This window comes from Bombus fervidus, chromosome 13, assembly GCF_041682495.2.
Source record: "Bombus fervidus isolate BK054 chromosome 13, iyBomFerv1, whole genome shotgun sequence".
In the NCBI taxonomy this organism is placed as follows: domain Eukaryota; kingdom Metazoa; phylum Arthropoda; class Insecta; order Hymenoptera; family Apidae; genus Bombus; species Bombus fervidus.
This window is the reverse complement of record NC_091529.1, coordinates 1,593,704-1,607,469: the sequence shown is the minus strand read 5'-3', so window position 1 is coordinate 1,607,469 and position 13,766 is coordinate 1,593,704. Positions and strand designations below refer to the sequence as shown.

At 33.2% G+C, this 13,766-nt stretch overlaps 3 protein-coding genes across 8 annotated transcripts; 1 reads left to right on the top strand and 2 right to left on the bottom strand.

Annotated features, from left to right (window-relative positions):
• Window positions 1-290: 290 nt before the first annotated feature.
• On the bottom strand, window positions 291-4,361 carry Mad1 (Mitotic arrest-deficient 1). Of its 5 annotated transcripts, none has more exons than XM_072015253.1 (8): window positions 4,222-4,317; window positions 3,975-4,076; window positions 3,589-3,852; window positions 3,285-3,515; window positions 2,586-3,022; window positions 2,045-2,497; window positions 1,664-1,962; window positions 291-843 (listed from the first exon to the last, which is right to left on the bottom strand). In XM_072015253.1, exons 3-8 carry the CDS (start codon window positions 3,850-3,852, stop codon window positions 491-493), a joined length of 2,037 nt encoding a protein of 678 aa, XP_071871354.1. In that variant the 5' UTR covers window positions 3,975-4,076; window positions 4,222-4,317; the 3' UTR covers window positions 291-490. The 5 variants fall into 5 exon arrangements, with proteins under 5 accessions (XP_071871354.1, XP_071871351.1, XP_071871353.1 ...); XM_072015254.1 differs by lacking the exon at window positions 3,975-4,076 and having other exon boundaries at window positions 376-843; window positions 3,589-3,655; window positions 3,768-3,852; window positions 4,222-4,272; XM_072015250.1 differs by lacking the exon at window positions 3,975-4,076 and having other exon boundaries at window positions 4,222-4,361.
• Window positions 4,362-5,453: 1,092 nt separating this feature from the next.
• On the top strand, window positions 5,454-9,850 carry Wdr24 (WD repeat domain 24). Of its 2 annotated transcripts, none has more exons than XM_072015247.1 (13): window positions 5,454-5,859; window positions 5,964-6,082; window positions 6,488-6,604; window positions 6,674-6,896; window positions 6,968-7,181; window positions 7,243-7,491; window positions 7,567-7,727; window positions 7,800-7,983; window positions 8,063-8,216; window positions 8,327-8,450; window positions 8,554-9,055; window positions 9,141-9,302; window positions 9,362-9,850. In XM_072015247.1, the coding sequence occupies exons 2-13, from the start codon at window positions 5,986-5,988 to the stop codon at window positions 9,488-9,490; spliced, it is 2,316 nt and encodes a 771-aa protein (XP_071871348.1). In that variant the 5' UTR covers window positions 5,454-5,859; window positions 5,964-5,985; the 3' UTR covers window positions 9,491-9,850. The 2 variants fall into 2 exon arrangements, with proteins under 2 accessions (XP_071871348.1, XP_071871347.1); XM_072015246.1 differs by having other exon boundaries at window positions 5,455-5,784; window positions 5,860-6,082.
• Window positions 9,653-13,160, bottom strand: Aldh (Aldehyde dehydrogenase). Its single transcript, XM_072015255.1, has 8 exons — window positions 12,924-13,160; window positions 11,735-11,980; window positions 11,408-11,654; window positions 10,885-11,219; window positions 10,671-10,808; window positions 10,400-10,564; window positions 10,152-10,309; window positions 9,653-10,077 (listed from the first exon to the last, which is right to left on the bottom strand). Exons 1-8 carry the CDS (start codon window positions 13,149-13,151, stop codon window positions 9,930-9,932), a joined length of 1,665 nt encoding a protein of 554 aa, XP_071871356.1. The 5' UTR covers window positions 13,152-13,160; the 3' UTR covers window positions 9,653-9,929.
• Between the last annotated feature and the right edge of the window lie 606 nt (window positions 13,161-13,766).

The following is a 13,766-nucleotide window of genomic DNA, read 5'->3' as shown; positions in this document are numbered from 1 at the left end:
CATCTCATAGATGTAGACAGAACAATCATCATTCAAAGACGAACAATTATTACATTTACGAGATGCAATAATTGTCTTCGTCTTTGAATAACATTTGTTCTATTTAGCAATAAAAACGTATACAATGACGAAGAGTCTAGTATAATCAATATAATGAATCTTATCTTTCTAACAAAATCCAAAATATTTAAACATTGTTAATTTTGTAATTCATAGAAATATTAAAAAATGATGACTAAGAAAGAAAACCAACATACATTCAGAAATAAAGAAAATCATCAAAAAACAAGTGTGCCCAAAAAGTTATTGAAAAGAAACGTTTCAAAACAGGTACATGAATAAACGATACAAATAAATAAGAATTGACATGAAGAATGCGAATTCTCAATTATATAATTTGTCAATAATAAAATATTTTCATGATCTCCGTCTTCTTTTTACAGCTCTCGTATGTATAGATTTCTCGTAGATTCAATGACAATTAAGAAAATCAACTCATAACGTTCGTCATTGTTTGCTGATTGAATAAATCTGTTTGCACTGCGTTCAGAAACATAGGCACGCTGTGTTGTTGTTGCAGGTGTCGCTCCACCAACGTGCCCAGCGTCGCAGAAAATGCAGTCTCCAAAAGGTCCACTCCCTCCTCTCCAATTTTGAAGAATAAGAAATCATCCGGCGATTCAGCATATTGACTAGATAACTTGTATCGAGCCTCCTTTGTCCTATCCACTCTCCAACCGAACAATTGGTAACAAGCTTGTCGGTATTCTTGCGACGATGCTTTGAAGGCTTCCTTTAGGCGAGCTATTTTAATCTCGTGTATCTGTTTGAGTTCCGCTATTTCTAGATATAACATAAAAATGCTGGTATATATAAAACGAAAATGTACCAAATGTGAGCTATTTTAATCTCGTGTATCTGTTTGAGTTCCGTTATTTCTACATATAACATAAAAATGCTGGTATATATAAAACGAAAATGTACCAAATAGTCGAATTGTAGTTGTGAATTTAGAAAGAGTACAGATTTATTTCGTTGTTGACGCTGAATATTTATAAGATAACATAAAAGATATGATAAAATAATTTTATAGTGGTTTTCCTTCTCTGAAAGTATAAATTAGTATTAAAACATTATAGATGAGATAAAATATGAAATTCAGTATACATATAAATTCAATCAAAAGGCTAAGAAAGTTTATCAGTACACAAGTTAACAGTATTATATAAATATCGTTTATCTTAGAAGTTTCTTAAAGCACTCTTCCTCTACTACTTAGCATAGTACTATTTTATAAAAAGTTATCCATACTATTCCTGTTATCTTAAATGCGGTTCGCATTATTTTCAGAATATATCATTAGCCACAATTATGATTCACTATGATCATCAATTATCTTTCATGTCATATATTACTTCCTATATCTTACTGCCACTTATTATCATTCAAGCTTATAAACCATATTATAATATAGTATAGTATTGTAGTATAATACAGTATAAAAGTACGAACTATATTACAGTATAGTAAATATTAATTATAGCACCTTTAATATAACCAGTACTTAATATTAGTATCTATTTCATTATATAAAAGTACTTTTAATTGATTGATTGCCTTTTTGCTCTTAACGAAAATCATATTAATATTTTTGAAAAATTACCTTGTGCTTGAAGGGAGGATGTTGTCATGTTGACTCCACCTTGCGCGACTTTCGCCCTCAACTCTTCCACTTCATGTAGCAAAGCCTTCTGCTTCTCCTCTGCTTGTTGTTCTGCAATGGCAGCAGGATTCATAGTAAAGTGCAGTATCCTCGCGTTGCAATTAAAATCGCCCTTCAGTGCTCTATGTTCCAATTCACCCTTTAATCGTTCGACTTCCTCCCTCAACTTATTGCACTCGTCCGCTTGGTTATGACCCTCGGCCGCTTGAAGATCACTTTCTAATTTTGCGACTAGTTCTCTACAATTATAAGTCAATGACCGTAACTCAGTTATCGTATTATTATCCAAAATACAAAAATTGAAATAGAATTTTAAATTACCTATAAACATCTATAGTACGTTCCAGCACAGGAATCCTTTCGGTTATCGCGTTATTAGTGTCTATCGTTATCTCTTTTTCGTATAAGTCTAATTGCTGTCGATAACTGTCCCTCTCTCTCGTAATAAGGATCATCTTCTTCTGTAATCTGTTCACTAATTTGTTCAACTGTTCCTTGGAGACTGTAACATCCATAGCCACTTTTTTGGCATCTTCGTAATTCTTCGACAAAGTATACGACTCCCTCAATGCAGCATCCAGTCTAGATCTAAGCTGCCCTTCCTCTGATTTTAAGACTAACTCAGCTTGTTGCAGTCGATTCAATTCGCGTTTTAAAGCAGTTGGTCCACCAGTAATTCCAGTAGATTCATATTCGGCCAGGCGCAATGAAAGTTCCGTCTTTTTGGCCTCAAGTGTAGCAACCTGCTGCTCTACTTTTTCCATATGATCTAATCTATAAAATTAGAAGCACACTTATAAATGTTTATAAGTATAATAATGATAGCAGTTTATTAAAAAGGGCTCGTTGAAAGAAAGTATACCTTTTCATTACATTGGCCATTTGTTCTTCTAAAAGTAATTTTCCCCGCACGGACTCTCTTAATGAAACAATGGTTTCTTTTGCAGTGCTAAGCTCTTTCTCAAGTTCATTCGCTCTCGCGGCTCTTGCAACAAACGTCTTTCCTTCCTCCCATAGCGCTCTTTCCGACTCCAACCTTTCAACCTTTATTTTTATATTTTGGAGTTCCACATTTTGCAATTCCAACTCCTGTTGCTTAGTCTGATATTCCTTCAATTTCCCTTCCAGCTGTGTTATTCTTCTTTGAGCTGCGTCCAGTTTTAGTTGTGTTTCAGATACATCAGTAGAATCTTTTGTTACTATTTTATCTTCTTGTACAGGTGCATGTTTATGATCTTCTAATAGTTTTGCATTTTCGTTCATTAGCGATGTAATTTTTTGCTCTAAATTCGTTTTTACCTATAAACAACATATATTTATATTAAACATCGAAATGGAAATTATGCAACAATGATAGATATAATTTAGTAATGTATATAAAATAATATATATATATATCATCGCCATGGACAAGAAGCTTATGTAGCTGCTAGCTGTCGCTAGTCAATACAATGCACTTAATGGATGACAAATATAGTCAGCACTAAGCAGTGTGAAGCACTTAGTGGATGCCTGATGTAACCAGTACCAATCGCAAAAGAGTTAAATAAAAGCACTATACCTGAAATAGTTCTTTCTCTATAGAAGCTCGTGCTTCAGATGCATCCTGAATTGTTCTACGTGAAATATCAAGGCGCACTTCCAGTTGTTTAATTGTTTGCTTATCTTGTTCCACCTGCATCTCTAAAATACCTTTCTCCTTTTCAAAGACCTCTTCCATTTGTCTGCGTATTTTGTGAAGCTGCTGTACAGCAGCTTCCTGATGAGACAATCTTGTCTTCAAGGACACAACCTAGTGAAATAAGTGTAGTTCTTTGATGTGCTTAATTTGTGGATATTTATATAATGTTAATTGAGTATATTACCTGCCCTTTTAATCTTCGCCATTCCCATGGACTAGTTGGGACAGTCTCAGCCTCACTCATATTTAAACTAGAATCATTAGAATCGTTTAATCTTGGCCTTTTAGGTGACATAACACATTCATCAGATTCACCAAATGTCAGTGTTGTATATGCAGTACCAGATAATCTTAAAGACACACCATTGTTACTTTTACGATATGCTTCAGAACCTGCCTTAAGATCCTTTATCATTTTAATGACACTTGTTGGATCCTTAGCATCCATCTGTAGAAAAAATATAATACAAATTATAAATAAATAATTATGACAAATAGGTTATGCTCATAAAATCTATTAATTTGTTTTTACATACATTTTATAAGAAAGTAAGAATTAATTAAAGTTACCTTAATAAATTGTTTTATTACAAAAAAGTTTAAATATTGCGTTGGGCGTTATTTAATGAGATATGGGCGTTAGAGATATGAATATACATTGAAATATATCATCTATAACATATAAAATGTAACTTACTATGCACCCAGTCAGTGAATATAATTACAATTCTTACAACACTGTATATTATTACGTTACTATACTTCTTTCGTAGTTACTAGATCTATAAATTTTAAATATCATTACAGTTGCTTATACTTTAGTCATACGTTTTTGTAGCGGTACAATACGTATACAATACAATGGCGGTAAAGTCTACATCACGGTGTGTACCATCAGAAAAGAAATGGGAGTCTCGTGCTCATTTTCTACCTGTTCCACAGGTGCTGCACCATGCGGCACAGCACTGAAGCTGTTCCACGCTAGCATATACAAGAACTTATTTCGTTAGGTATGGTTCTACGGAAAAGTTCCTACTTTTCTGTTTAAGATAGACAAGTATGAAAACATAAACAAGATCGCGCAATAATTAAATTTAATTGTCTCAAAAAAGAAAATTTTTCAAAAAAGTGGGATGATGCAGTAATTATAATATGTTCTCTATACACAATAACTTTTTAGATTTAACATTAAATTTACATTCCTTGCGATAATATTTTAGTTATAATAAAGTCTAAATTTAATTCTAATAGTAATTTCTGTAATTGGTGGGCTGTGAATAATATTTCTGACGTGATGTATTTACTTTGCATACATATTCGTTTACAAAAATGATAAAAACAGAAGTATAAATTAACTACAGACGAGATTTAACATCATGACTAATTTTTGTGATGCACGATTTTTAGAAGGTTAAAAAAGTATGAACTTTCCCGTAAAATCTTATAATGAAATATGTTCTTGTAACGTGAAATCATAGCGAATATACTTCCTTTGTGATGATACTAAAGAGGTCCTTGTATATGCTAACGTAGAACAACATCAACACTTCGCCGTTAGAGGGCAGCTCTAATACGTGAACAACTGGAACCATAAGCATGAACACTCTTATTTCCTTATTATTAAGTTGTCTGAAATCAGGCGCTTAATGAACATTCATACTACGAACTCATTGTAAAATTGTACAATTATTGTAAACTTTCAAATTCCATTGGATAAAACAATCTTATTTTACAAATGTACAACGCATTTAAAGTCATTCCAATCTATAATCCTTAAATCCTTTCCAATTCCCATTGATTTTGGGAATAAGATATAAAAAGTGATATCATTTTCTGGCAAAATCAGAGAGCAAAAAATTTGCCGTTCAAACGAGAAATTTAACAGGCTAAATAGCGATTATTAGGAGAACATAATAACATAAGATATAGCACAATTTTGTCGATTCTTAGAAATGATGTCATATTCCAAGAATTTACAGAAACCAAAATCTTCGACTGCCCAAAAATGTTTTCAGCCGATTTTGCTATTTTGCTTCAGGAGAATATGACAACATAGGAGGTGGCACAATCTGGCCGATTTTTGGAAATAACGCTATATTAATACGGCCATGCCGTGTGTACCCGTTCTTTTCATCAAGAGCACCGTAGAAGAACGTGCGTATAGTTCAGCCATTGCCCACTAGAGACCCTTATTTTTAGTTTCTACTGATTTTTTCACATTCCATCGGCGATCTTCCTATTCCTTACTCATGCCTAGTATGCAGTATACACAAAAACTTTTTATATATTGTGTATGTTTCACATATATATATAAGCAGTTGTTGTGAAAAAAATATGTATGGCATAATTGGAATTTAATAAAATGTAGGAATTAAAAAAGGTGACTTAATATTGTACTCTGTATCGATGTTATCATTAATAAATTCATCTATGCGTATTTGTTTTATTTACTAAGGTATGGAATAGTGAGATAATTTGTACACGAATATTTTTAAAATTTGTGCAAATTAAATATATTTATTTATGTATATGGTACATTGTAGTTGACAAACTAAAAAGATATATTTAAAAGAATTTCATCATGATTTCCAAAACTGTATGTATCACTCAAGAAGGCCCAGCAAATGCATTAGCTCTTAATAAAGATAACAGTCAAGTTGTTATAGCAGGTCGCAATGGTAAATTATTTAATCATAAAATACTAAGTTATTTAACACTTTGACTGCCACACTGAAATCACATATGTCACTCAGGACGCCACAGTGTTTTAACACAGTGCACCGTTAGATGCAAGATTTGTTGTCATTTTTTTTTTTTTTTATTGATGTTCTAATAAAAATGTTTAATTGTTCAATGGGGCACTTTTTATTTCAAAGTATCTTCTATTTATTGGTTATATTCAAAATGTCCTAACTGTCAATTTTCATTTAATTTTTACAATTGTAAGAAATTCAAGCGTTCTTGTCACCAATGACCACCGTGGCGTCACAGGAGAAACAGTGGCTGGTCATATATGATCAACATGGCAGTCAAAGTGTTAATTACTGGAGAAATGATGACTGATTAATTGTTTTGCATTACAGTTTTCAAAATATTTACTTTATTAGAAGATAGATTTGAAGAAGCTTGTAATCTACGTGTTGGGAAAAATTTAAATTTAAATTTTTCTTGCAATGATGTTGCTTGGAATCTTATTGATGGTAAATTTTAATCTTTCTTCTTTATTTTGTCTAAAACGTTAAGAGATAATGGGCGATTTCTTTTCTTAGATCATATATTAGCTACTGCAGCTACAAATGGTGCAGTGGTAGTATGGAACTTAAATAAGTCATCCAGATCCAAGCAGGAACATGTTTTTATTGACCATAAAAGGACTGTAAATAAAGTCAGTTTCCATATGACAGAACCTATGTGGTTGATATCAGGTTCTCAAGATGGTACTATGAAATGTTTTGATTTGAGAATAAAAGAAGCTACTAGAACTTTTTATAGGTAAATACATGATTAAGAAATATTTTAACATATGTATATTGAAAAGTATTAGACAATATTGTTAATTTCAGTAATACAGAATCAGTAAGAGATGTACAGTTTTGCCCTCATTCACCTCATACTTTTGCTGCTGTTTCTGAAAATGGCCATGTGCAACAATGGGATTTACGCAAACCAGACCGTTACTTTCAACATTTCACTGCCCACAGTGGTCCCATATTTGCCTGTGATTGGCATCCTGAAACTGCTTGGCTTGCAACTGCTTCTAGAGATAAGACCATTAAGGTAGTTTGTAACTATATGTTATTTTTCATCTGAATCAAAACTAATGTATGGAAAATTGCAGGTTTGGGACTTATTAGGCAAACCTAGTTGTGATTATATTATACATACAATTGCATCAGTAGGTCGTATAAAATGGAGACCTCAAAGAAAATATCATATATCCAGTTGTGCTCTTGTAGTAGACTGTAGTATAAATGTATGGGATATTCGTAGACCTTATATACCTTTCGCAAGTTTCAATGAACATAAAGACGTTCCGACCGGTGTTGCATGGAGAGGCAATCCGCAATCTTTCTTGTCAACAAGCAGGGTAATAACATTATAATATTTATAGTAAAGTATTGCCTGTATTATTAAAGAGTATTAACAGAATATTCTTCTGTAGGACTGCACACTATATCATCATGTGTTCAAAGATGCAACCAGACCTGCGAGTAAGGCGAATCCGCAAGGGATTGCATTGAATCCGAAAGGAGACATTGTATATGCTTGTAAAGTAAATGTTCATGTTACAACTACAATGAAACAATTAACTAATATAATGAGGTTAATAAAGTTACTATTTAAAAATAATCTTGAAAAGTAAGTCAATGAATATAATTCTACAATTATTTATAGGAAGACACCAGCTACAAATGATACGTTCTGTATGGCATCTAGTGTTATGCATAGATTTGCTATAAATATGCCACGGGAGCCAAAGTGGTTTAGAGCTTGTGCAGAAGGTTACTTGCTTTCTGGGAGATTAAATGACATTTGCGATCATAATGCCACCGTTGCCAGAAATGCCGGTAGAAATGATGTATGCAGTCGTTCAACTTAAAATCATTGTACCTCACGCTCGTATTATATTATTAATGCACAAAATCAACTTCAATTAGATTAGTACGGTGTGGAATATTATAAAAACTTTATACGCGAATCCTCTGGGAGCTATTTTAAAAACACCTCCAACTGCTTCCAAAGAAGATATAGTGAATACACTAAATTTAGCACAAATTACAATCGGATCTGGTATAGATCAATCAAATACAGGTAAAGATATCAGTATGCTTAAGTAATACAATCGGTAACTTTAACTACAATTTTCACGAGTAATTAAAGTTTTACAGACTTTTAACGATGTTTACAATATCTTTTTCAAGTACATGAAAATGATGTAAAGTCATTACAAGGAGAAGTAACAGGTGCAACTAGCGGAGGTGACGATGAGACAGAGACGGACGAAACGCCAGAAAACCAACATTCTATAGGGTCTATGTTACCTAGGTAATATTAACTATATTATTATTAATATTACATGGAAAATATTACATGCGATGTTTACTGTAGCTGGTATATTTACATTGTTTTTTAATGTAATAATATCTAGCTACAGACGAGCGTTTATTGATCATAAAGGTCCATCCAAAGGAGATTTCTTATTTGGAGAAAGCGAATTCGAACCTGTGACTATGGAATATACTTCCAGTTACATGCATAATATGATAAATAACGATAACGATTGGACACTGTCCAAAGAAGCGTTTCCTTTGCGACACGAAATAAAGGACAGATCTCCACCACCGGAACAATTTCCAAATCATCCACCAGATATTAACGAAGACTGTGCTTCGTTAATGATCGAAGATCAACCAAGTCAGTTAATAGTCTCGAATATACCTAAACCACAATTTTGGGATCCTACGAACTTGATCGAAGAAGCTTTGAAGCACCATGCCGCTCTTAGAGACATACAAACTTCTGCGTCGATTCTTATCGCGTTAGGAGAAAAACGAAAAAACTTGAACATCGAAACTGCTGTTCAAGAACATTGGATATTAGAATACTTAGATATGCTTGCACGATTTAAACTTTGGAACGTGGCTACACAGGTTAGCGACAAATTCTTATTAAAACTTATATATATCTTAATAATGTTCGTATGGAAAACACAATTAAGTTGGTATGTATCAGTAGATTATTCAGTCGGTCTGGATTCCATCCGTGTCGCAATTAAATCAACAATCAACCGTAATACACACGTGTTGCTTAGCTTGTTCAAAGCCATTACAACGTGCAGCGTGGTTTTGCGATCGATGTCACACGTCTCATCACGCACTCTGCTCGGTTTGTCATCAGGTGAGCTATTAAATTACGATCGCTCTTATATCATTATAACTGTATTCGCATATATATAGGTTGTTCGAGGAATTTACGCATGGTGCCAGGGCTGTACACATGGTGGTCATGTTGTTCATATGAACGAATGGTTCAGTTGCAATCGACAATGCCCTACTGGTTGCGGTCACATATGCGAATATACTTAAAAATATCGTGACAATAACAATCACAGTGTTCCACAGTTCCAAGTCAAGGTTGAAAGCATAGAAACTTTACGAAATACCAAATGTATATAAAAAGATTAAATTATTTATTAATTATATTTTTGTAAATTGTACAATGGTGTTTGAAACGCACGCTCGCGAGACTTGTATGTTCTGTTTTTTTATTTCTAAGATAACATTACATTTTTTCAATGATACAAAGTGTATAAAAATACATTCATATTTAAAATACTTAGTTCTTGCTTCTAGCAGTTTTATTCTTGAACATTTCTATTTTTTAACAGGTAAATATGTGAAGTTGTTCTCATTTTATATTTCAACTATTTAATAATGTTTGTTAAATAGTATAATGGTACCAAAATGATAAAATGCCATAACTTTTGACAAAAAATAAGTGAAAACAAACTTAAAATGAACTATTTTAACTATTTTTTTGATTAATTTTCATTATAACGCTCTTTACTTCGGTATACGCATCGAGACCGTATTCTCCGAGTTCTCTTCCATGTCCCGACATTTTGAAACCGCCAAACGGTACTTGGGGTGTTAGAACGTTATATGTATTAACCCTAGAGCATATAGTGAATAATATAAAAAACAAGTACATAGAAAAAAAAGCTGTTTAAAATATTGTCTAACGTACCATACAGTGCCAGCACGGAGTCCTTGAATGATATAATTTGCTTTATCGATGTCTTTTGTAAATACTGCTGCTGCTAGTCCGTATTCGGAAGCATTAGCGCGTGTAATAGCTTCGTTCAAACTGCTGAATCTGAGAATTTGTTGAACTGGCCCAAAGATCTGAAGCAAATACCATTACATTATTTGTAGATACTATGCTTGTTGCGATTTAGAAGTATGTAAGAAATTTCTCCATTAATTCATATGCACCTCCTCTTTAGCAATGGTCATGTGATCCACAACATTGGCAAATACCGTAGGTGCGACAAAGTAGCCTTTATCACCAACTCTCGTACCACCGGAAACCAGCTTTGCTCCCTGTTGCTTACCTGATTCAATCATGGACATGATTTTATTAACTTGTTCTTCGTCGATCTGTCGATAAAACAGGAAATAAAATGTAGAAAAAATTGAATTTAATTTATGGACGTAATGAAAGTAATGTCTTCATTTTGATTTCGTCTTGGAGTTGATTAGGTACCTGTGGACCCTGTTCAACGTTTTCGTCAAACGGATCGCCAACAACCCTAGATTTAGCGCGTGCTGCACTTCGTTCCACGAACTCGTCGTAGATATCATCTTCTACAAAAGTTCTCGAGCCAGCGCAACAACACTGACCCTAATGGAAAAATATAACGCAGTAGTAAATTTATAGAGATAGATTTTATTCTGAAATTTAAAAAATGTAGCACTACCATGTTATAAAATAGTGCAAAGTGAGATGTTTCCACAGCATGGTCAAGATCGGCATCTCTCAAGACTATATTTGGCGATTTTCCACCAAGTTCTAGCGTGGTTCTCTTCAAATTGCTCATCGCAGCGCCCTGCTGTACCAGTTTTCCAACTTCAGTGGAACCAGTGAATGCTATTTTATCAACTAATTTATGAGCAACTAGTGCAGCACCGGCTTTACCGTCACCAGGAACGACGTTGACTACTCCGCTAGGGAATCCAGCATCTTTGGTCAATTGAGCTACATACAGAGCTGTTAGAGACGTCTGCTCAGCTGGTTTCAATACGATAACGTTTCCTATAAACCAAAAAATGTAATTACTTGCAATTACAGACATTCATCATTGTTATATAATACGTACAATATTGTAACCGTACTCTTACGTATGAACACAACTTAAACATCTTTGATCAGTCAACTCATATCTATTACCATAACTATTATTGAGGAATTATCATATGAAGAGATATTATTGAATTATATACCTGTAGCCAAAGCAGGTCCTAGCTTCCAGGCCATCATAAGGATGGGGAAATTCCATGGAATAATTTGACCGCAAACGCCAACCGGTTCATGACGAGTATAAGCTAAATATTTTCCATCGATGGGAATTGTCTTGCCATGATTTTTATCAGCCCATCCTGCGTAATATCGCAATGTCGCTATAGCTGCAGGAATGTCGAACTCATACGCTGTCGAGTATGGTTTCCCGTTATCTAGCGTTTCTAAAGACTGATGCATATATAGAGATTTTAAACTATTAGTAATTGCTGCCTCAAACAGTACTTCATGCAGTACAGAAGTATTTTTACCGCGAGATAAGCGTGATTATGTTGTATTAAATCCGCCAAATTGTTCAATAATACACCGCGTTTCGAAGCGTCCATAGTTCTCCATGGCGAACCCAATTTAAATGCTTTATTGGCTGCATTTACAGCTACATCGATATCAGCAGCATCGCCTTCCTGTATCTCTGCGATAACTTCACCAGTTGTAGGATTTATTGTGGGAAATGTTTTCTTAGACTGTGACCGGTGCCATTCGTTATTAATAAATATCTAAGGTAAAATAACGAATAAATTTCTTCACTAAAAGCACAACACATAAATCTACAAATGACAAATACAGACTAATATGAATTTCTATAGATAATATTCTTTCAATAAATATGTATAAGACATGTTTTGTTTATAATCATCTTTACTGTTATTTAACAATATCACTTATTCTTATCTTAAATATACGAATCGTAGGTAATCAAGTACATGTAGGCGTATAAAGAAGATCATGGAAAAAACCACGTTGAAAAGATAAATACTTGAAAGCGAAAATTGCTAATTCTGAAAATACGTTAATGGTTTGCGACATAAACTTCTTGTCGATTATGTTTATCTGAATAAATTTCGCAATGTCTTAAAAGTAAAAACATTTCGTTAAGGCTATGGTACTTATTTAAATGCAACAATTATAGATAAATCATCGAACATGAAAAAAACATGACACGTCGGCTTTTTTTGCTTCTTGGTCGCAAAAATATTTAATTCGAAAATTAATTCCAAAAACAGTCTTGATAAAATGAAAAATGTAACTCGTCGTGTTTTTCTTTATTAATCTTCAATTGCTATTAAGCCTTTATCTAATCTTTATTCGCTTCTACAACAAATTTTTAAATGAATCTTTTGTTTTTGATTTCCGTAACAATACGTAACGTAACATTTGAACTATAGTACATTATGTATAAGTGTGAAGCAAAAGTGAGAAGCATTTATTTTTCTAAATCTATTACGTACAACGAATTAATGGACAAAGTCTTTGATTGTTATATGCAGAAAAAATATAAATCTTCTGTTTTGAGGAAAATCTGTTATTTTAACGAAGATCCACACGAGGAGAAAGATTCTTCAAGAAATCGTAAGATACATTTCTGCAGATGTTAGGTATAAAAATTCTGCAAATAAGAGAGACTCAATACACACACGTACAATAAGAAATAATACTTACTCCTGTATAAAGAATCGCAGGATTCCTCTCTGGTGCCGGTCTAGCAGCAGTGGATAAGTATCGTGATAATCGAACGTTTTTTAACAACCGCAACATTATTACTTTTCTACTTATCACAACTGATCCAACATGTGCATTAGTTGGAACACTACTGCCTTTTGTTGGTGTCGGCACAGTGCCGAGGTTAGTTGCGTTGCGTGATTGTATGAGAAATGTGCACATGCGCATTGGTTTCTTATATCATAAGTAATGTGTATATAGTGTATTCGTATGTTATTCAAAGCAAATTAACGTTACACATTATATGTGTCGTTATCGTTTCATTGGGTTTATAAATAAATATTTTTCACAAAACGTGTACGCAATGATCTGGTATATAAGAGGTTAAACATGTGATAAAGCACACATGCACGCATATATGCATGTGTATGTTATTAATTCAATCATACCTACTATGTGCTAAGCCAATTGTTGTTTAGATTCCTTCCAATTATTGTTATTTACTATTTGATTCGATTCCATTCGACATAATCTTATCATTCTATTAGAATTAAACACTTTATCAATTATGTTTAATCTAATTTATCTTGTGTAGCTATTTAGCTTTCGAATAACGATTCTTTTATGTGATACTATCTGTATATGTACATCGCGATATCGAGAAATAAAGTGAATGTATGTAATTGGGTCTCGTTGACCGATCAATTTAGTATCAAATTATCGTTTTATTAAATTGTATTTACTTTATATTAGCAGATTGCTCTATTATAAAATACGTCAAATCTATCTTAGACAATGCCAACTAGCTTTGGGATTATTTGTAGAATCCACGTTTCCTTATAA

Bases quoted from the DNA above. Each gene is read 5' to 3' on its own strand.
- Mad1 (XM_072015250.1), bottom strand. The intron at 2,498-2,585 runs GTATACTTTCTT...CTAATTTTATAG, and splicing joins ATGGCCAATGTAATGAAAAG to ATTAGATCATATGGAAAAAG. The intron at 844-1,663 runs GTAATTTTTCAA...TGTTATATCTAG, and splicing joins ATCCTCCCTTCAAGCACAAG to AAATAGCGGAACTCAAACAG.
- Wdr24 (XM_072015247.1), top strand. From the start codon at position 5,986: ATGATTTCCAAAACTGTATGTATCACTCAAGAAGGCCCAGCAAATGCA. The intron at 7,182-7,242 runs GTAGTTTGTAAC...GGAAAATTGCAG, and splicing joins CTAGAGATAAGACCATTAAG to GTTTGGGACTTATTAGGCAA. The intron at 8,217-8,326 runs GTAAAGATATCA...ATCTTTTTCAAG, and splicing joins TATAGATCAATCAAATACAG to TACATGAAAATGATGTAAAG.
- Aldh (XM_072015255.1), bottom strand. From the start codon at position 13,151: ATGCGCATGTGCACATTTCTCATACAATCACGCAACGCAACTAACCTC. The intron at 11,220-11,407 runs GTATATAATTCA...TTTGGTTTATAG, and splicing joins AGGACCTGCTTTGGCTACAG to GAAACGTTATCGTATTGAAA. The intron at 10,565-10,670 runs GTACCTAATCAA...TTTTATCGACAG, and splicing joins ACGTTGAACAGGGTCCACAG to ATCGACGAAGAACAAGTTAA.